This window comes from Colius striatus, chromosome 2 (assembly GCF_028858725.1).
Source record: "Colius striatus isolate bColStr4 chromosome 2, bColStr4.1.hap1, whole genome shotgun sequence".
NCBI classification, from domain to species: Eukaryota; Metazoa; Chordata; class Aves; order Coliiformes; family Coliidae; genus Colius; species Colius striatus.
In genome coordinates this window covers 30,970,574-30,991,519 of record NC_084760.1, presented here as the reverse complement: position 1 = coordinate 30,991,519, position 20,946 = coordinate 30,970,574, and the positions used below count along the sequence as shown (strand labels likewise).

At 39.3% G+C, this 20,946-nt stretch overlaps 2 protein-coding genes across 4 annotated transcripts in view; both read left to right on the top strand.

Moving 5' to 3' along the window:
- Window positions 1-6,994, top strand: part of MBOAT2 (membrane bound O-acyltransferase domain containing 2) — a 95,229-nt gene extending 88,235 nt beyond the window's left edge. For both annotated transcript variants that reach the window (XM_061990544.1, XM_061990543.1), the window contains one exon: window positions 366-6,994. In XM_061990544.1, coding sequence (XP_061846528.1) covers window positions 366-588 — 223 coding nt within the window. In that variant the 3' untranslated portion in view covers window positions 589-6,994. The remainder of the gene's footprint in view (window positions 1-365) is intronic.
- A 5,076-nt stretch (window positions 6,995-12,070) lies between these two features.
- Window positions 12,071-20,946, top strand: part of KIDINS220 (kinase D interacting substrate 220) — a 75,515-nt gene continuing 66,639 nt past the window's right edge. The window contains exons 1-2 of one of the 2 annotated variants that reach the window (XM_061989801.1): window positions 12,071-12,225; window positions 20,021-20,165. In XM_061989801.1, coding sequence (XP_061845785.1) covers window positions 20,061-20,165 — 105 coding nt within the window. In that variant the 5' untranslated portion in view covers window positions 12,071-12,225; window positions 20,021-20,060. Of the gene's footprint in view, window positions 12,226-12,420; window positions 12,607-20,020; window positions 20,166-20,946 lie in introns of those variants that run through there. The other variant, XM_061989802.1, reaches the window with a different exon arrangement.

Genomic DNA, 20,946 nt, shown 5'->3' with positions numbered 1-20,946 from the left:
CAAAACCAAGTAGTAACTTAGAGAATACTGCAGACACTTAAACTATTTTACAGCCAAGACTAGATAATAACTTCCCAAAAGTAACTTGTGAAAAAACACTGAAAGCAGGGGCTTGGACTTAGATGATCTTTCAAGGTCCCTTCCAGCCCTTGAGATTCTGTCATCTATTCACTTTACCTCTGTTAAAGCACTAAGTTCTGGTTTCCCTCTTACTATTGTTCTTAAAGGAAATATTAATGTCTTCCTGACTTATGTGCAAAGTACTGTATGCAAGCAGGTTTTGACAGTTTATTCCTTAAGCATCCTTTAAAAGTGGTCAGAGTTTTATTGAATTACCTCTTTTTTTGTTGTTGTTTGGTTTTTAGCTCCTGCTATTTCTGTCTTCATATTGCCAGCATCCTGGTGTTGTTGATATTTCCATTGAAAAGAACTCAAAAAGGAAGTAAAAAGCATGAAAGTGTCCAGCCTGTGTGGTCCAAAAAGCTAGAAGAAGAGAATATTTTGCAAAAGAACAGTTATTCCACAACAAATAATAGTTTCAATCAGAAGCAAGAAATAACCTGCAGATATCAAGCATTAAAACAGTGATCGACGAAATACGATGATGAATATATTTTGTATGTTTTCAGAAACCCATTTTTAGCACCTTTTACAGGGGTTTGTATTTGTTTGCAAAGATGTTTAGTAAGAAAAGAATGCATTACCTAGGAAAATCACATACAATAGCGAGACTGGAAACAAAACAAATTAACCCCTCCCATGCCATGTCCCTGTGGGTCACGCCTTATATGAAGATATTACCATTATTTCAATGGGCACTCAGGACTTGCAACGTATGTCCATAGGGTCATATGTGTGCCCTTTGCTGAATGTACGTTGTGTATCCCAAGGCACTGATGGGGTGGAAGCAAATTGTGTCAATCTAGGATTAACAAATGGAAATTGATTTTTCCAAATGGATGACTTGCCTTAAACCCTCTATTTACTGAAATATTGTTTGTAAGTGGGTATTTTCAAGTTTGATTTTACGTGGAAAGCATATTTCAAATGTACAATACTATATCCTATTAAGAAGACGAGAATAGGAAATGCAGAGTCGTTAGAAGGCTTTTGAATCTTCAAAAGGGAATTGCAATAAGCATCTCAGTATTTGGAGGGTTTTCTTAAAGTATCTCAAACTATTGCAGTACATTACAGAACTGTAACATTACTGATGCCAAATTATAGTTAGGTTTCTTTGATAGAGTATAATTACACATAGCCCTTCTGAATGGATTCAGAAAAAAAATTAACCACCTGAAGGTTCACCTTTTCCAGGGCTTGCTAGCTCTAATCTAGGTTTCTCTTACTTCACAGTATCTAAAACCAATAAAACACTGCCAAGCAGGCTTTGTAGCTAGGGAAGGGAAGGCAGCCACGGGACACAGAAGACAACGTGCAAGCACCAGGATTTCAATGGAAGTGTGTTTTTACCCTTAAATACCAGAAATACTTGTTCTGGAGTACAACTGTTTTACAAAAATATATTTTTTAATACTTAAAGTGGTTTTGAATTTTCAGGCATACGGTAGTTAGTCAATGATGTTTTCAGTGTACGATAGCGAATTACCTTGAGCATAGGTAGTCATACATGACATTGCTGTCATAACCAATTTCTGTATGCTTGATAATTGATGGCACTTTATCCAAAGAAGGATATGATTTTGTGGAAAAGCTTTTTCTTTGAATTAGAACTTTAGATGCAAAGTTCATGTCATGTTTGTAACATAATGAAAGAAAGAAATCCTTCAGAACATCTGACTTAATGAATTGTGGAAGTGTGTTGAGGGAATAACACAGTGGTTGTATCTGTTCCAGACCATTTATTGTGATGATGGTCCCTGCTAGAGTACTACTGTTCAAGGGCTACATTTTAATTTCTTATATTCTGTATTTTCATATAATTTTTTTAAGTAAACACAAACTTTTTATCCACATGGGGTTTTTTTTTTTTAGCTTTAAAACTGACACAAAATACTACCAGAGAAAAATAACACAGCTTGTTGATTAATAACCTACAAATGAATGAGAAGTTTTGTCATAATATTTTGGACCTTAAATTTTTTATCAAATGTATGGCAGTAGTAGAGTGAATATTTTTAGTACCAGAAGTGCAATGATGGCCCCCAGCTTTGGAGACACTACTCTACAAAAACAGTCACAATGCTTCTGGCTTACTCTTTGAAGAGCCAGATCTGAAGTCAGGTCAGAGCTGTTTCCATACTGTGACAGTTCTGTGCCTGGCCTTTGGTTCCTTGTCTAGAACTCCAGGAGCCTGATGTACCTTTCCCATATTAGATAGGTGAGGACTAATTAACCTACACAGTTAGAAATGGGGAACTAGAAATGAAATGAAAGTGGATGAGTCTATTCAGATGAGCAGAGATGTTCATCGTTTCATTGACTGCTGTGTTATCTTTAAGATAAAATAATCTGACTTCTAAATCCTTACTTTGGTTACCCAAGTAGACCTCCCCTTACCTGGGGTCATGGTTGTTATATGCCTCTTTGAAATGGCATTCTGTGTTTTTCTGCTGTTAGTAAGGGCACAGTATTTTCTTTGTGATATCCTTCCGTTATCTTTATTAGATACAGAATCAGGAAAGACATTTTTTCTGCTTTTGTTCTTGAAGGGACCTTTACATAAAATAACAAATTAGAATTTCACATTTCTGAGTGAGTGGAATTAGAGTTGATTCTTTCAGCATTTGTTGCTGCTGAACTTAAATTTATCTCATTGGTGCAGTCTAAACCTACCCAAACAAGCACTTTTGGATGCCAGTACAATACCTGATGTGCCATTTTTGCCATTAATGTTCTGGCACTCTTGTTCTCTTGTTTCAGCATGTGTGCCCCTGTGTGTGGTGGAGGCTTACAAATTCTTCATTATGAAAACAGGTGTAAGTACTCCCAGAAAACGAGCACGTTTAGGATAGTGAAGAGTGGTACTTGGATGTGAGTGAATTCACAGATAGTTTTGTTCAGAACTTCTGTAGGTGGGGAAGTTGAAAGAGCTAAGAAAATATGTACATGTTTTAGTCGGGCACAAGAGGCAACATATGGGTTTCAAAATGGGATGTGACTGGTGTCTGCGTGCAATACAATTATTTTCTTTATCTGTGATTTGAATCCCTTAAATAATTGAAACACAAGAAAATTGTTACAATTAATATTGTGCAGAATTTATTTCTAAGTGTACTGTTCTAGCATTTACACTTCAAATGTCATTGCTGAATATAAAAGAACTTTGAATCAAAATCTGCTCTTCATGCAAATGAATACTCTTGGCGACTATGGAAAGAGGAGTGGTAATTTTACTGGCAGCACTCTGATTTTAGTCAAACTGGGGTTTTGTTGTTGTTGCTGCTTTCCCTTTGCTTTACTAGTTTTCTGCCTTGCCATCACACTGGATCCTTTTTATCTGCTCAGTCGGAAAGTCAAGAGCAGCCAGCCCCAATGATTTAGATAATTTTTAGGTTTTACACACATCAGTTTATAATAGTGAATTTGAAAGGGTGGTGGTGACTTGCTGTTGCTCTTGCTGATAAAAACAGTAGAAAGTAAATTTCCTAGAAATGTTTTGAGCATGAAGGAAAAATGGTTTTAAGTATTCTTTCACTTATTAACTAATGTACATCCAATAGGTAAAAGTGACTTCTGTGTTACAGATCAGCACACTATGAGGAGTAAGTACAACACAGAGTTCATAATTTTATGGTGCTTTACAGATATTTGCCTCTTGTGAACAATTCTTTCTGGCACTTAATGAGTTCATGTTAGTACATGTGGTCACCCGGATAGTAACTATTCGCTTGCTTAACCTTTTTTAACCTTTATGATTCTGTATTAATGAAAAAGATCTATATTATATATTTAAATAATACTACTACTACTGTTGTTGATTGGGAAGGCTCTGTTAGCTTTACAGTTACAGGTACACCCTTCTTTGGGAAACTTACTCCTCCATGGCCATCCTTTAAGTTGACATGTAGGCAAGATTTCAGTAATAGGTGACATTTACAAATACATTACCATGTAAAAATATTGGTATGCATTTCAGTGTGCTCTTGATAACAAATCGTACTTTAAAAGAATTCACTTTGTATATTCTCTGCTCTACACTGACTTGTGGTATGAGTTTTACCAGTACAGTATATTATTTATTAGACAATTTTTACACCTAAATAACTCATTGTGGTCTCTCCATGTGGGAGTAAGTGACATGAATATAAATGCTATGCTTATATGACAGGATGCACACTAGGTAGTTGTGTCTCTTTTGATGGCATTGATTTGGTTAGTGGTAACATGCCCTCTGATGCAGAGAAAATCTTCCTTCTCATCTCTCAAAAAATTCCTATAAAAAATAAGTTTGAGAGCCTGATTTTTTTTCTTGGAAGCTTTGCAAACAAATTGTTGACAATTTGTTTAAATACATGGTCAAATATGTCCTCATGTTTGCCTGCAAATGTGTCACTGTTGCTCACATATAAACTTGCATATGTTCAACTTTATAAGTTGGCCTTGAATGATAAATTTAAAAGCACAAGTTACAGTAATATAGGCTTTCATTTCCCTTATCCTTAAGTCTTTCACTTCATAATTCTCACTGATTTCTGAAATCAAGTTGAGAATTGTTTTCAGTGAAAATCTGGAAACATTGCCGTTTCTCTTGAACTAGTCAGTGTTATAAAAACAGATGGAAGTAAGTTTAAGGATTTGAATATGATGCAGATTCCACATATTAAAAAAAACATATATTGGTTCTGTGCAGATGGCTCACAGCATTTTGCTACACCATTAGCCTTTAGGTTTTCTTTCGGTCCAGCAATATTCTTAACAGCACTTGGGAATGTTTTTAAATTTCCTGTTGAAAATACCAATTGGCTGTAAGTACAGAAAGTTAAGCGAGTATTTACATGCTATGCTGAATGAGTATTTAAGTGGATATTGTAGTGAATTGAGCACATGTTTGTTAGGCTGCCAGATCTGTCTGGATCTAAGCTAGTTTGCACTGTTAGTCTTGATCTTCTTCATAGTCATAGTGGAAAAGCTTTCTCTGAAGAAGCCTCTGGTAAGAGTATGTCCTGTCAGTGGCTGGGAAGGTTTGCCCCGGAGTTCCTAGGGGAGGGTTCCTGGGGTGGAGCTAAACTTGCAAACAGAGCTTGACAGAGGATTTAGTTTCTTGGTACCCAGGCTGCAGCTGCTTTATGCTATATCTAGCTGGATTTTTCATGTGTTTGCTTTCTTAACCTAGACGTCTTGCAAACACCATGAAGTCCAGACATCCACAAAGTCACCCTGCAAGGTCACAACTGCAAATATTATGGTCAAAATTAAATGGAAAAAGAAAAGCTTGAAAAGTTGTTTTTAGGTGAGCTTTTTGTATGTTTTTTACAGAACCTAACCATCATCTGTATCCATTTTAACCCTATGAAATATTTTAAACATACTTTTGCTCACTTTAGGTATACAAATGTGCAAAAGCAAATTCTGTCACATCATCATCTTCTGTGCGTTAGTTGTTTGTCCAGTGACTTAATGCTTGTTTTTTGTTATAGATGTTTGGAGATTTTCTAAATCCATGTGCATATCCATATAAACATTGTGTAAACTTTATGAATTGACAAACTGTAGTTACATAGAGTGTGCATAAATACACTTGAACTATGCCATATCAATATTTACGTGAGGCTAGTACTGAGCCCTCCAGTTGTACACCACATCTGCTGAAGCCTGTTGGGCCCTATTCTCAACTGGCTTCTTAAACTGAAAAAATTAATCTGTTGGCTACAATTTCAGTGGTAAGTAAAGGGCTGCTTTCACTCTATTGCAAAACAAACTTTTACAGGATATTCTGCTGCCAGGCTATGAATACAAAATTTGCCTTTAGATACATGACTGATGTCTGAGTTAGGGCCACTTTTGGAAATAACTTTTAATATTAATAGTCAGTCAGTCCCGCACCTTATTCCAAATGAGCCTCTTGGCAAAAGACACCTGTGCACAATCTTCTTCTTTGTTTTTGTTCTCTGAGGAAGAAATACTCTAAGCTGGAATTTCATTTAGGTTCCACTACAAGATGTGGTATGTATAGACAGCTGTGATCTGTGCTTTAGTGGGATTAGGCTTCCAAACTGTGTCTATGTAGCCTGAAATGGAAAAAAGAAACAGTGTTCCTAGAGACTGGTCATCAGGATAGTGCAACACTACATCTTAAAGGTGCAACAGTCTTTTGTCACAATAAGTTAAGGAGTATTTGCCTATACATATTTTGCCTTTCTATGTGTTTATCGGTTCTCTATACATCTTTTCTTTGTACCTTCTTTTGTCCAGTGGTGTTGACTATTTCTATGAAGAATCTTCTGATGTGTCTTACTGTGACAAAGGTGTCAAAATGCTACAGTAGTTATTAGGTAGTTATTCTGAAATCACAGATGTTGGATGTGTTCTAGATCAGTTAGAAGAGAACATTCAAAATTTATTGAATGAAAATAGTGTAAGATGGGTAAATATAGCATTATTCAAAGGTGTTGTAATAAGTTATTCAATTTAAGGATTTAAAATATGGAACTTTGTTCTTTCCTGCCTTGGTGACACAGTCAAGGGAATAGTTTTACCTCAATGCAGAATTAGTTATGCCTCCAACTACCCACATGTTAAGGTGAGAAAATGCCCCTAAAAGTGGATAGCTACAGTATTCCTAAATTTGCCTTTCCTGGTTCAGATGATAATGCATTGTCGGTGAATTTCGTTTTTATTATTCCAAAATATATATTTTTTAAAAAGTGTTATTTTTCAACAGATCCATAAACTAAGTGTTGATGTATGCTAAAATTAAACTACCACTGTTAGTTACACTGTGATTGTGATATTTTAATAATTCCTTATTTCTAATTTGTCTCAGCAGTGCTGCAGAAGCAGCACGCTGTTATGTTTTAAAGGTGTTTTTAACTTGCCTATAAATGTTTTTTTCTAATTTGTGTCTTTAAATCTGATTAAACTGTAGTTTAAAAACAGGGAACTTGTTTTCCTAAATTCTTTGGTGTCTGTCTGAATGTAACGAGTGCTGAATAACAAAGTTATTTTAATGCAGTTTCTCCTTTTAGATTACTAAGCATTGCAATGTGTGCATCTACCATTATTTGGAGTGTTCTACTTCAAAATGGCTTTTATTTTGGTTGTTTTCTAGAGCTTATATACAATTAAATGTATGTAATTCTTTTCCAGTAGGGCTGGTAAATAGAATTTCAAGCCTAGCCTCCTGTTACCTAGGAAAGGTGCTTCTGCAACTTTAAACCCTCCATCTCAAGGCAGCTCACTGCATTGCTTCTGAATATGGCGCCTTGTGTATTTTTTAGCTTGAGAGCTGGAAACTTCTTAAGTGACACATGAAAATCAATGTTTTGAACTAGTGGCTTCTTGATGATTCCAGAGAAGCTGGACTAAATGCACATGCATTTTTTTTGCTTTTTGAGACTTGACTGCTAGGACTCCACTAGGATAGTTTATGTTGGCTGGTGACAGTATGTTAAAGCAAGCTGAGACTCCTTGACCTACAGGTTCTTTACTATGTGTGTAGATTGTTACAGAAAAGGATATTACATGTCACTACTAAACAAGGGCTGTTTCTATCACTTCTCTCTTCACTTGCTCTAGCATTATTCTGCTTCAGTACAAAGCTTGTAAAGCCAAAGTAACTTTGTGAAGATTGGTTTCTTCAAGTGGCCCCACCCCAAAGGAAATACTGGAATGTGTGTGTGTTGGTCTCTTGAAAGGCCCTGCTGTACCAGTGATATTTTTAAGCCTTGTGTGTTTAGAATTCTCTTTTAGAAAGCTGTATCATGGGAGACAAAAATTACTCCTCATTTCAACACAAAGGACTAGAGATGCAATTTTAGGAGCTCTGGTGATTTTTAGCATTTCAGCCAGGAGTTGGAGGCTGGAATGGAAATTGCCTTCTCAAATATGCATTCACAATGGAGTCAGTCAGGAGCATGGAAAGTAGCAACTAATCATTTACTACTGCATTTAGTCAAAAACTTGTTTGAACAGATTAAGATACAACACAGCTTTCTACTACTATTTCAGGACGATAAAGCTCGCTGGTGAATCTGACTGTTCTGATGATGGAAATTTTTAACTCCATTCTTCTAAGGTACTGAACAGAAGGAGCCCTGATTAAGAACTTCCCGGAGCCAGTAGATATTTTCCTGTGCCTGTAATTAATTTAATTCCATCTGAGTAACATCCTGATGACATGCAGGATGTTTCTGTATAGAATACAGAAGTAGCTCTAAGGGAAGATGTCTTCAACCTACTGACTAAGTTAGAGTTGAAGTCCCATACCGTCAGCAAGGTTTGCCAGTACATCTTGCAGATCTTCAGAGTATGGTCATGTGTAGTAGCAAAAGAGTTATTTTGCTGTAGGGGTTACTCATTGTCTTTCCAAACTAAATAATCAATGACAGTAAAAGGATGCTTCCACACTGATTCTAGTTATTCTGCTCTCATAAGAAAAACATTTACTTTCAAATTGAGCATGACATTAAAAAACCCAAAGCCCTGATATATTACATGTGCTTAAAGCAATGCTTTCCCAGTGATTTCCTGGTGGGGATACCTAAGTGATCTGATTCACAATTAGTAACTTATTTCATGGGGGACAATTGCTTGCCAGCTTTCCTTTTGTTTGAAATAGCAGTCTTTGTGTCAAATCCACCTGCTTTGCCCTCTTGTTGCCTACTTCACCATTTGAGTTGTTACACAACGAGTAACACAGCTGCCCATATCCTCTACCCTGTAACAGCTTCTTCCCATAGTAATGCTCTTGGCAGGTGGCAAAAATACGCATGTTACATCGTCGTGATTTTGATCCATTAAAGTTGAGGTAATTGGAGGAAGGAAATAAAATTGTTTTAAGTATTATTGTAATTATCTTCAGAATAACAAGCTTATTAATAATTCAAGTGCAGCAATCATTTAAAATTTATATTTGTATTGGATAGCTGTTGAACTTTGAAATAGTGGGGCAATTTTGTGCCTGAGACAAGCTTGGTTACTGATAATTAAACTTTTCAGTTATTTAAACATGAAAAGAGTAAAAATTTTACCTCTCTCATGAGGGAGGCTAAACAAAAAGGTTGATAATTACTTTTAAAATACACTTAGTGATTTTTTTGAAGTGTTGTGCATTTTGTTGTTTTGGGAGGTTTTTTTGAGTCTTGCTATATTTTATGCATGATTTCAGAATATCAAAAATCAACTAAGCCTGGAAACAATTTTCTAGGTGCTTGAAAGACAAGAAGGTGATTGGAAATAGCACAGATTTGCCAATGGGAAGTCATACTTGACCAACTTGGTAAACTATGATCAAACAGTCTTGGTGGATGAGGGAAGTGCAGTGTATATTGTCTGCCTGGTTTTCTGTAAGGCTTTTAATACTGCTGCCTGCGAGATTCTCATAGAGAATCATAGAATGGTAAGGGTTGGATGGGACCTTTAGAGATCATCTAGTCCACCCCCCCTGCAGAAGCAGGTTCACCTAGATCAGGTTGCATAGGAACATATTGATGTATCGGCTGGATGAGCAGACTGTGAGGAGCACTGAAATTGGGCTGAGCAGCTGGGACCAGAGGCTGTGATCAGTGACATAAAGTCAAGTCGGAGGCCAGTAACTAGCAGCATACCTCAGGGGTCAGTAGTGGGTCTGATCCTCTATCCACCATCTTGAGGGCAGAGGGTACTCTCAAGAAGTTTGCTGATGACACCAAACTGGGCAGAGCAGCTGATATGCCGGAGAGTCATGAGGGTACTCTAAGGGACCTCAATGGCCTGAAGAAACTGGCTGAAAGGAACCTCAGGAGGTTCAACAAGGAGCAGTGCAAAGTCCTGCAACTGAGGAAGGGTAACCCCATGCACCACTCCATGCTGGTGACCACTCAGCTGGAAAGCAGCTTTACAGAGAAGTATGTGGGGGTCCTGGTGATCACTGAGTTGAATATAAGCCAGGTCTGTATGCCTTCAGTGTAAAGAATGGGCTTCTAGAGATCCCTTGCAACCTCAAAGATTGTGTGATTCTGTCAAGTCCTGTAGGAGATGGAAAGAAAAAATTGCCTGAAAGGAACTTTTTATTGGATTAAGGATGTTTCTAAGCTTCTCTACTACAGCAGCTTAGAAACATCAACGCTCATTACCTTGTTAAAAATCATCTTAAAAATCGAGAATTTCTATACTTAGACTCTGAAAAATGTCTATTCAGGGTGAAATGTCACTTAAGCTGTATTAATGATGTGGCAACATTGTTTGGGGGACAACTGTTAAAGAGGTTATTTTATATGCCTTACCACCACCAACAACTAAGTGGTGAGAAGTGGACTGCTTTGTGTGAAAGCCTCACTCTCTTATAGATCCCCCTTCAGTGGGACCACGCTATGTGAGTTAATCATGTTCCTGATGTAAATGTAGGGTACAGCAGAAGAGCAGAAGGATGTCAGGGGGTGGACTGATGTATAGCAAAAGGGGAAGAAAGTGAAGAACCATATAGAAAGCTGTGCCTTCGCTGCCTTCATCTTCCCTGTCTGCATACAGATCCTTTGTATTTGGGTGAAAAGAAGCTACTGCTTCTACCCTGGTGAATTTGTAGCTGTGGTGTAAGGACATAGCTAACACCTTATGGGTGGAAATGCTGTGGTGCAAGTGTCTGGGTGATGAAGAGATCATGAATTGAGAGATTGACACATTTTAGTATAAACTCTGAAAAGAGTAATATTTTCAGAATGTTTGGAAATCCATTGTCAGGCTGTAGTTTCTCTTGCATACATAAGATCATATGGATGCTTGAAATGTAAGGACTGCTCATCCTCAAGGAGTGGCCTTTGTATACTCAGATGTAGCACAAAGTGAGCACTGCTCAGCCCAGCACTAACTGCAAGGATTCATTAATTCTCCATCTGTTCATGTTGCACTTCTGTTATGTAAATATTACTTAAGTCCTTAATTTCTCCTAGGTTTTCACCTGAATCTGTTTCAGTGCAAGATCTAAGTGGATATAGCTTTTTTATTATCACAACTTGTACTTTTGTGACTGTAAGGAAGTTATTTTATTTGTGTGTGAATGAATTCTTAATAGAGAAATCATGCTTTAAAAAGTGAGCAAAAGCCCTTGCAGCACACTTTTTGTTTCTAAGTCTTTGGGATGTCCAGTTAAGACTGTAACACTGATGGCTCTTTAGGGAAATGGAATATCTCAGTATTACAGAGATTTTGAATCAATGCTTGGGCCCTCGGTAACTGGTAACCTTAAAAATAAGGAGGAGTGTGGGGACTACTCCTTTCCCTTGATCATTTGTGGCCATTGCAGGTTTAAGCTAGGTTCTACGGTCTCACCTATGTTATTGCCACACTAATTTAAGATCACCTCTCATCCAGTTGTCTAAATTAAATGATATTGTATCCGTTATCTATCATGCATTGGAAGTGCTGAAGATGGAGCCTTTTACAGTCGTCACACAGACTGAAGAACGATGAATCATGTTGGAAAGGGCATGAGAATGAGACGGCCGCAGCCACGCACATCGTGCCCTGGGCTGTGAGGTGAATGTTCCGAAGAGTTCGGGCCGCAAGGCTGCGGGGGGAGTTCCGGCAGGAGCTGGTGCACCCCAAGGTTTGGGGTGACGTGAGATTTGCTATTTCCCCTCCATGTTTACCCCTGGCAGCCCTACCTTCAGGTGGGAAACGAGGCTTTGCTGGGCTTGCCGATCAGATGGCCGTGGCTAACAAAACCTCTTCCCCCCCCGCTTTCAGCCAGGAGCCGGGGGTGGGTACCAGGCCCGTCCCTGCGCTCCAGCTGCTCTGGGGGTGGTGCTGCCTGCCGGCGGAGCCCGGCCGCAGTGAGGGCGGCGGCGCGGAACTCCGTAGCTCAGCCCCGGCCGTCGGCGGCTCCGAGCCCGCGGGGCTGCCGGGCCGCGCCGCTGCGGGTCCCGCTGAGCGGCTGCCGACCACCCTCGCGGGGCGGGGCCGCCCCGGCCCACGTGACCAGCCCGCTGCAGGGGGGCGGGCAGAGGGACGGAAGATGGCCGCTACCGCCGCCGGGAAGTGAGGAGGGCCCGAGGCCGTCGCCTCCCTGTCAGTCTCCGGCTGGGCCCGGGGAGCCGCCCGCGGGGGCCGAGTCCCTCCAGCTGTGGGGTGAGTGGCGAGAGGAAGGCGGGGAGCGGGGTCAGCTGGGGCCGGGCGCGGAAGGACGGGGGAAGGGCACGGGGGAGGGGGCTCTGGCGGCTGCCAAACAAAGGGCGCGGCGAGGCCCCTCCTCCCGGCCGCGCCCGGCGGCCCCTCGCAGCAGCGGGGCCCCAGCGGGAGGCCCTGGGCGAGGGGGAGTGGCGGTGGGCTCGCCGGCCTGGGCCCTCTTCTTCTGCACCCTGGGCCGGACGGCCGCGAAGCCGGGAGCGGCGGCGACCGGGCCGCTCCGCCCTGTCCTGGGCAGCCTCCGGGGCTCCGGCAGCGCTGTGTGCGGTGGGTGAGCAGACGGACCGACGGACGGGGTCGACTTTTGGGGACCCCCTACCGCAGGTAAAACGGTGTGTGGGATGCCGCAGGTACGGCCGGCTGTCACTGTCAGCTCCACACCCACGGGTGGGTGCTGTTTTTGTCTCTTCTTGTGATCTTGGAAAGACATATATATGTAAGCTCGACCTGTCAGCGAAGTCAGGAATTTCATTTCCCAGGTAAGGAGTCAGAATGATTGAGGTTGGGAGGGATCATCTGGTCCAGCCCTTGCTGCTCAAGCAGGACCACTGAGAGTAGGTTGCCCACGACCGTGTCAGGGTGGCTTTTGTCTGTCTCCGAGAACGGAGACTCTACAGCTTTCCTGGGCAGCTTGTGACCGTGCTGGGTCACCTGCACAGTAACAAAGTTAAGGCATCTTCAGTGTTTGAGTTGGTGCTCATTGCTGACAGTCCCGTCACTCAGCACCACAGAAGCAGTCGAGTTTGAATAGCAATAGCAATATTATGTAAGGACAGGGCTCTGCCACCTTTTATATATGGTTAAAAATTCGTTGGGAAAAGTGCTTTCTTATGCTTAACTTCTGATAAAGATTGATACCCAAGTAATACCCAATATGGTTTTTTAAGTGTAAAGATTAAAAGTAATTTTTTGTCAGGACATAAAAAACCCTATCAGTTTGCATATTGAATAGACGTTTGTTCTTTGTTCTGTAGTGGTGGATATTTAAAGTTAACTCAGTTACTAAGAAGTCAAAATGTGCTTAAAACCATTTGCGACTGTAGTTTCTGAAATGTGCTTATATTTATTTTAAATTTTTTTTTAAATAAAAACTTCGTAATGACTGCCTTCTTCCTGAAGTGAAAATACTCCAAAAATTAGATGTTGTCATAGACCTTGTGGCTGTGACTAACAAACCCTTGATTTTGTGATAGAGAAATGCATTGGTGCTGTGAGACAGCCATGTAAGGTAATATTATAGACTTTCTTGCTGAACTTGTGTGTGTTTTGTACTGGGTTTAAGAAATTTTGTATTGGTTACTTAATACTAAATATTGATACCTGTTTCTGTTTACTTTGTCTTATTTGAAGTATTTGAAACTCGAAAGAGTGTTTTGTAGGACTGTTTTGTATTTTGTGCAGGAGTTGAATTTTCTCTTGAAATTCAGATGTTCTTACCAATATTTTATTGTTCATTGACCGTACTTAAATTCAATCTTAAAGGCAGAGTAGTTTCTCCAATAAAGTTTAAATCCCATTACGAGATACTTCATAAAACCTTCTATCTTGTCTTTTTAAGCAGGGTAGAACATCAGACATTTGATAGTTGCTGATAGATGACAATAGGAACTCTGTGTAAAATATCTTTCCAGTATTTTGGGTGCAATTACTAGTCTCAATTTTTTTATTGAAACAAAAAAGAATCCCCTCACTGCAGTGTTTGGAAGTGGCTGTTGCCTTGAGTAACCTAGTGGCCAAGAAGGCCAGTGGTATCCTGGGATGAATGAGAAGGGCTGTGGGCAGTAGGTCAAGAGAGGTTCTCCTTCCCTTCTACTCTACCTCTGTGAGACTGCATCTGGACTATTGTCAGTTCAAGAAGGGCCCCTCAGTTCAAGGACAGAGAGCTACTGGAGAGAGTTTAGCACAGGACCACCAAGGTGATGAAGATAGTGGAGCATCTCCCTTATGATGAAAGGCTGAGGGAGCTGCGACTCTTCAGCTTGGAGAAGAGGACACTGAGGGGTGATCTCATTAATGTTGACAAATATGTAAAGGGGGGAGGTGTCAGGAGGATGGAGCCAGGCTGTTCTCAGTGATCTCCAATGATAGGACAAGGGGCAATGGGTACAAGCTGGGACATAAGAAATTCCAACAAAATACAAGGAAGAATTTCTTCACTGTGAGTGTGACAGAGCACTGGAACAGACTGCCCAGATGAATTGTTGAGTCTCCTTCTCTGGAGACATTCAAAACCCACCTGAACAAGTTCCTGTGTGACCTACTCTGGGTGACTTGCTCTGGCAGGATGGTTGGACTAGATGATCTCTTGAGATCCCTTCCAACCCTTAAGATTCTGTGATTGAGTGACCAAGATGGAAGAGAATGACTTGAGTGTCTCCAGGTCATTGTTTTGCTTTGCTGTGTACTGTTGAAACAGTTACAATCATAGGGACCTCCTTTAGTGCAAACTTCTTTTAGTTCTATTTGTTAAGGATTTTAAGACAAGAATATTTTTGTCTGTCTACAGATAGCTTTTTGTACCTTATAATATTTTCTAGGTCTACAATTTGTTCCTTGGCATAAAGTAAGGAAAAAAAAAAAGGTAATCTCTTAAAGTGCTTCTTGTCTGGACAACAGGAGTGTGGCTAAGAGAAGTAGAATAGACGTTCCCAGAAAAATAAGGAAAAGCTGAAGATCAGCATGAGATTATTAGTCATAGTGGAACATCAGGTGTTAGAGAAGAGGTGTGGGTGTACGTTTTTTCTTTCTATCTCAGAATAGTGAAAATTGGTATTTCAGAAACTGATTTCAACTGTTTGGAAAGCTTGTTTGTTAAACAGAATCTTGATTGACTCAGTCCCTGTGGAAAGAGTAGTAAAAAATCCACTATTTTGTTTGGTGCCTGACTTGTGATCTCTTTGTGTTTTATGAAGTATGTCCGTTAAGCAAGTCATTGCAATAAAATGTCCTAAAGGATGGGTAATGCTTGTATCAGCAAGATTCTCTGCAACGTGAGTAAAGGTGATGTTCCAACTTGTTTTTCACACCATCATAAAGTATAAAAGTGTGTAAGAAGGCGAAACTGATTTATGTTAGTCTTCTGTGATACATTTTATGTGTACAATTCTTCTTTATTCCAGCTTTCTTTAAATTCTAATTTGGAAGGATGATATTTCCAGTTGTTAAGGATACAATACAGCCTATTTCTGTATCTGAATTATACACACCCAGATTTCAGCAGCACTGTAATTATTTCCTTTTACAGCTAACTAAAAGACCTGCCATAGTATTGTATGATGGGAAGGTAGCTTTTGTATCTTCAAATATAGGAAAGCATGTTAGAAAGAAGACAGTTACTTTTGTCTCATGATGAAGAATATGAGTTTTATGTAAGTCACTAAGATATTTACCAATTGAGAAGAAAACAAGAAAGTCTTCTCAATGATACTAGTGTTTGACCAGTTTTGATATTTAATTTGTAAATGATCTCAGCTTGCTCACACAACTTAAAAAGTATGAGGAAGGACTGTGAAAAATGGTGATATTTGGAACATGTGGTGTCTAATAATGTTTTTAAATGTAGTTAATAAACTGTACAAGATTCTAAGAGTACATTAAGTATCTGCGGATTTGAGCTCTCAGGACCTGTGCAGTCAGTATTGGTGCAGTTTAAGAAAAACTAAATTTTTGTAAATCAGCAAATTTTTTGCAGTCTTTCCAAAACAGTGATAATGTCCCCTTTAGTTAGGATGTGAGAGCCTTACAAAAACAGGTTAATCCTTGTGCAAACGTTACCTTCACCTGAGCATTTCTGTCCTTAATATGTCTTTTCTTAGTTCTTGGTGCATTGTTAATCTTACAACACACCAGGATTTGCTGCCTGAGGGCACTGTGAGTTTTCCAAGCTTTTGGAAGCTTGGATTATGCATGACCAGCTGGTTCGTGGGCTGGGAGGTGACTTGGTTTAGGGGGAGGAAAAATAACATCATTAATCCTTGTTGGAAAGGAGATCAAATTCCAAAAGGGCGTCTGGTTCTGATATAGGGTATGAAAATACTTCTGCCGTGTCCAAGAACAAAGTGTATGCTGTTAATTGAGCAGTTAAGGACTGTATATGTGTTGGATGCTTTTGAATGGTACTGGTTTTATGCTACATTTATAACATTTGGCAGGGGTAAAGTTCCCATCCTTTACTTTGGTAAAGGCTGAGCTATTGTGTTGGGGTTTTTTTGTTCTAGAGTTGTTTCTTTTGAAAAGGGTATGAACTTATATTTCAGGAGCTTTTTCCATTGGAGAGGCCAGAGTGGAGTTAGTGACCTACAGACTGTACCTCAGACTCTTGGTTCAAAGCATTTATGATAATTTAAAATAAATCTTAAGCATTGGAAGAAATTACACCTTAGTGTAATTTACACCTTAATTTACACCTTGTAATTTAGTGTAAATTACACCTTAGTGTAATTTACATGGAATACAATGCTTAATTTTCATAACATAATGAGATGTTATTTAATAAAAAGATGCACTGTGGCTGTGCTCCATTCATATTGAGTTGCTGTTATGAGTGAAAATGCCGTGAATGAATTCAGTCTAATTTCAGGCATGTTTATTGCTTTTCGAGGCAGGGGGGAATAAAGTAAAACTTCCAAAAATCTAAACATCACCTTTTCTTGCATATGACCGTTGATTGGGTGGTGGTTTTGTGATGCTTTCTGGGGTTCTTATTTTGTTTCTTTATTTTGCTGGGTGGATTTAAGAATGAGAAGAATACTGACCCATAGTTTAACCTGATGGATTCAGGTTGTGTTTTAAACAGCCATTTCTGTTACTGACTCCCTAAACAGTGCTTTCCTAAAGCCCTGCAGTGATGTTAATCTTTTGGATGCTCTAAGACACTTGCCTGAAAAATGGCAAATGAAGCCATGGGAGTGTAAAATTCATAGAGTATTTGATTCTATCAGCTTTGTTTTTATAAAATAGACTTATTAATTCTAAGAAATGGATCTTATGTGACAGTGAAGGGTAGGTGACAAAGAACATTAATATACTTGGAGGTGCTTCACCCCTGCAAGCTTATTCTATCATTTTCAAGTTATATTAACCAGAGATTTGTAAATACAGCTCTAGGTGTGTCCTTTAGCATCAGATGTTTTGCTGTTAGAGGTTTAAGTTGCTTCTAAGGATTCAGATCTACATTAACCTGTCTTGATAACTGGAAGTTCAGGCGATGGCTTCTGAAGCAGATTATCTATAGTGCAGCAGGGCTGCCTTTGCCCTTTTGAAATATGACAGTAGGGGATATCAAAGGAAGAAACTTGCTTTGAGGAGGAAGCAATGCTGAATACTCTTTCCCTTTTCACACTAGCTGAGAATTAGTGAGGTTTAGATGGTAACTGCAGAGCATAACTCACTTGGTGGGACATTGTAGTCAGGTTCTGCTGATTATTTGGTTGAGGATTAAGTTTACTATTTGGCATAGAAAATAGCATGAGATTTAAGGTAGAAGCACAGGAGAGAAACTGGGGCATTGCACAAGAAAGTAAAATAATGTCTGGTAGCATTGAGGCAGGGGCAGGTCCATTTAATGATTTTCTGTCAAAATAGGTTAATAACTGAGGGAGGGATTCAGGTGGCTGCATATGAGTATCTGACATTGCTTCAGGTGCCTGAGAATATCGGGGGCTGCTGTATAGGGCTTTAACACAGCAGCTCAGACTGTTGGCGAGGCAGACTGTTCTGGACTGGCAACTGAATGCCAAGCAAGACATTGACTTCTCTGATATTTTTGTATCTGAAATGACAGTATGAGTCTGTGTGTGAGCACTGAGTCACTGCAATCATAGGTTTTTTTCAACCTTTCATTTTTGGTGTGGTTTAGTGTCCTGTTTTTTAAGTCTGCAACCTCTCAATTAGGTCTTCCTTCTACTGAAAAAAAAATAAAGACATCTCTGGTACCATTGTTGTACTGCACAGCTCCCATTGCAGGACAGTGCTTTAACTGAATGCTAAATGTGACAGACCTTTTGTGTCCTTAGTTTATGTATAACCTTCTTGCAGGAGAGACCAGCTATTTGTGCAATGCCTAATAAAACTGTTGCTGGTCTTTGTATGTCAAATCTAAATTTTTATTTTTAAATTGATTTTAGGCTTGAGTTTTAAGTAATGTCTGAATGATACAAGTTGATATGAGTATTTTTATATGGACATTTGGAGTATGGAGAGTTCAGATGGCTAAATCCTCTTTGGAATTGGTCCCTTAAATTGCAACCTGGATTTTAAGACCAAATTTAACAGTGGGTGTCACAGTCACTGCTCTTCCCCTTTTCTCTCTCCAGTGTTCTTCTGCTTCCATACCTAAAACATACATAGTTTATACTTCCTTTTGGCAGTAGATGTTTGTGTGTGCCTCAAGTTCTACATCTACTCAGAGCTGCTGTCAGCTTAACTGAACTAGACGTGTTGCCTTCTTTGCTGGCATTCTTATGAAAAGACATTTCTCTGTGTAGGTCATCTGATGGCTGTGGTGCTATAGGTGAGCTCAGGTTGTGTCTAACATATCCAGACAACAGTGTGTTTGTCTATAAATTCTTGCTAAAGGAGGAGGGGTGTGATACTGTTAACTGTCTGTGTAAATGATTTTAAATTGAGCTACATTGCTTGATTTAAACATCTAAATCTAAACTAGCTCCTCCTAGCTATGGTTAGTGACGTTCCTGTTGGTTTCCTCTCATCTCTTCTTGCCTGATATTCCACTTCAGTTGGAAGTGCAGAAAAGGTCACTGGGTGCTTTTATATGAGAAGTTAGAACGTTTGCCTGGGAAAGCTACTGTTCTTTGGCCTGTGCTTGGCAGATAATTGCCTAACCAATAGGCTTTAGGTAGCACCAAACTAGAGTTTTTCCTCTGTTGTTTAACTGCTGTCGACACAAAGAAAAGACAGAAAGCAATCGTGTTGTATGCTGGTGAGGAGGAAGGTGGTGGGAGGTGAGTGGTAGCCCCATGACTTCTGCATCCAGTGAGAGTTAATTTAGGTGTGATGAACAATTCTGATTCTGGGGCCATATGCATATAAATTTGGTGCAGTAATGCTACTGATTCTCTGAACTGAAGTAGCCCCAAAAGCTTTTTAGAAAGTCTTAAATGGTTCTTAATGGTCTGCCTTAACCGAGAAAAGTATTAGAGATTGAAGGCATAAAATGAGTCGACAGAAGCTATGTTAAGTTTGACTAGCACATTAACCATGTGCCATCGTATGCAGACATGTCTGGATAAAGTTGGTGATAATTGATTTAACAAATGGTGTTTCTCAGATTTCCATATGGCCACAGTTTAAATACTATCACTGTATTTCATAATGCTAAACAGTGTAAATATTCTGCTTAGTACAGAAAGGACAAGGGTTGTATTGTAAATTACTAATATATCTAAAGTATGTAACAAAAAGATAATGTTGTACATGCAGAAAAACTTATGCAGATGAAAGACTACCATATATTCCATTGAAAACACGTATTTAGACGACACCTAAATATTACAATGATTTCTGTAATTTTCTAAGAACTGGAAAGATTAAGCAGTATTGTTTTCATTGCCATGTAGTACATTTCACAGCACATGTTTCCACAGAGTTTTGTTAAGGAGGATAGTGGGTATTTGTAACCAACCAATAACCTGTTGGTAGATATAATTTATGCTTTCTAATGTCAAAGTTAACTGACATAGCTTTTACTTGTGCTTTACCTTTTTTTTTCCTGAAACAGATAAGCTTTGTTCTAGAAGCGTTTTAAATCCTGTGCAAAGATGGCAAGTCTGAATCAGAGTCTGTTGACCTACGTAGAAGAAGGAAATGTTCCTGCTTTGAAAGCACTTCTTGAGAAATGCAGGGATATAGATGAGAGAAATGAGGTAAGATGAATTTTTTTGAAAGGTCACTTTCATATTGCATCTTACTAAGTTACAGAATGAATAAGTAATAAGATCACACTGGTTATTTAAGACACAAATTTCATTTTTATTTTCAAATGATTGCTTACCTCTGCACAGACTGAACACACAGCGTTCACTCCCTGTCAACACCTTAGCATCTTTAATCGTATTTACTTTCTGAGTGTTTTTCTGAGCTGGGAAATGCAGCTCCGTCCTTACTTTGAGAATGAAGCTTATACCTGTATTTCTGCAGCTAGGGATTGTTTCTTAGTTCACAGATCCAGCTGCCTGTGCATTCTTGCCCTGTCTGTTTTAAGGTGAAACCTAGGACCGTAACAACTCTTCTCCCACATGCTGGTCTTGTTTTTTAAACAATTCAAATAGAGCAGATGCTCATCTGGGTGAAAATATGTGCATTAAAAAATAAATCTGGATGTAACCAAGAGAATTAAATTACCTTACCAGGATTACACAGGAAGTCTTGTTATACAGTGGAGAGTTTAAATGTAGATTATTCAGAATCCTGGGATGGTGCAATAATTGTTAGCGTCTTCTCTGTGACCTGATATAGTCTGATTTGAGCATATCACCACCAGCAATTTAAGCAAATGTGCTGCAATTTCATTATACTGCACTAAAGATTCCTGAGAGTTTCTTGGGAGGTTTGATTCATGCAAGTGTCTATTGCTAGTGATGGTTTATATTATTTTGCACAATGTTTAAAGTTGAGGTTTTCTTGATGCGTTGTTAAGTCTTCTGT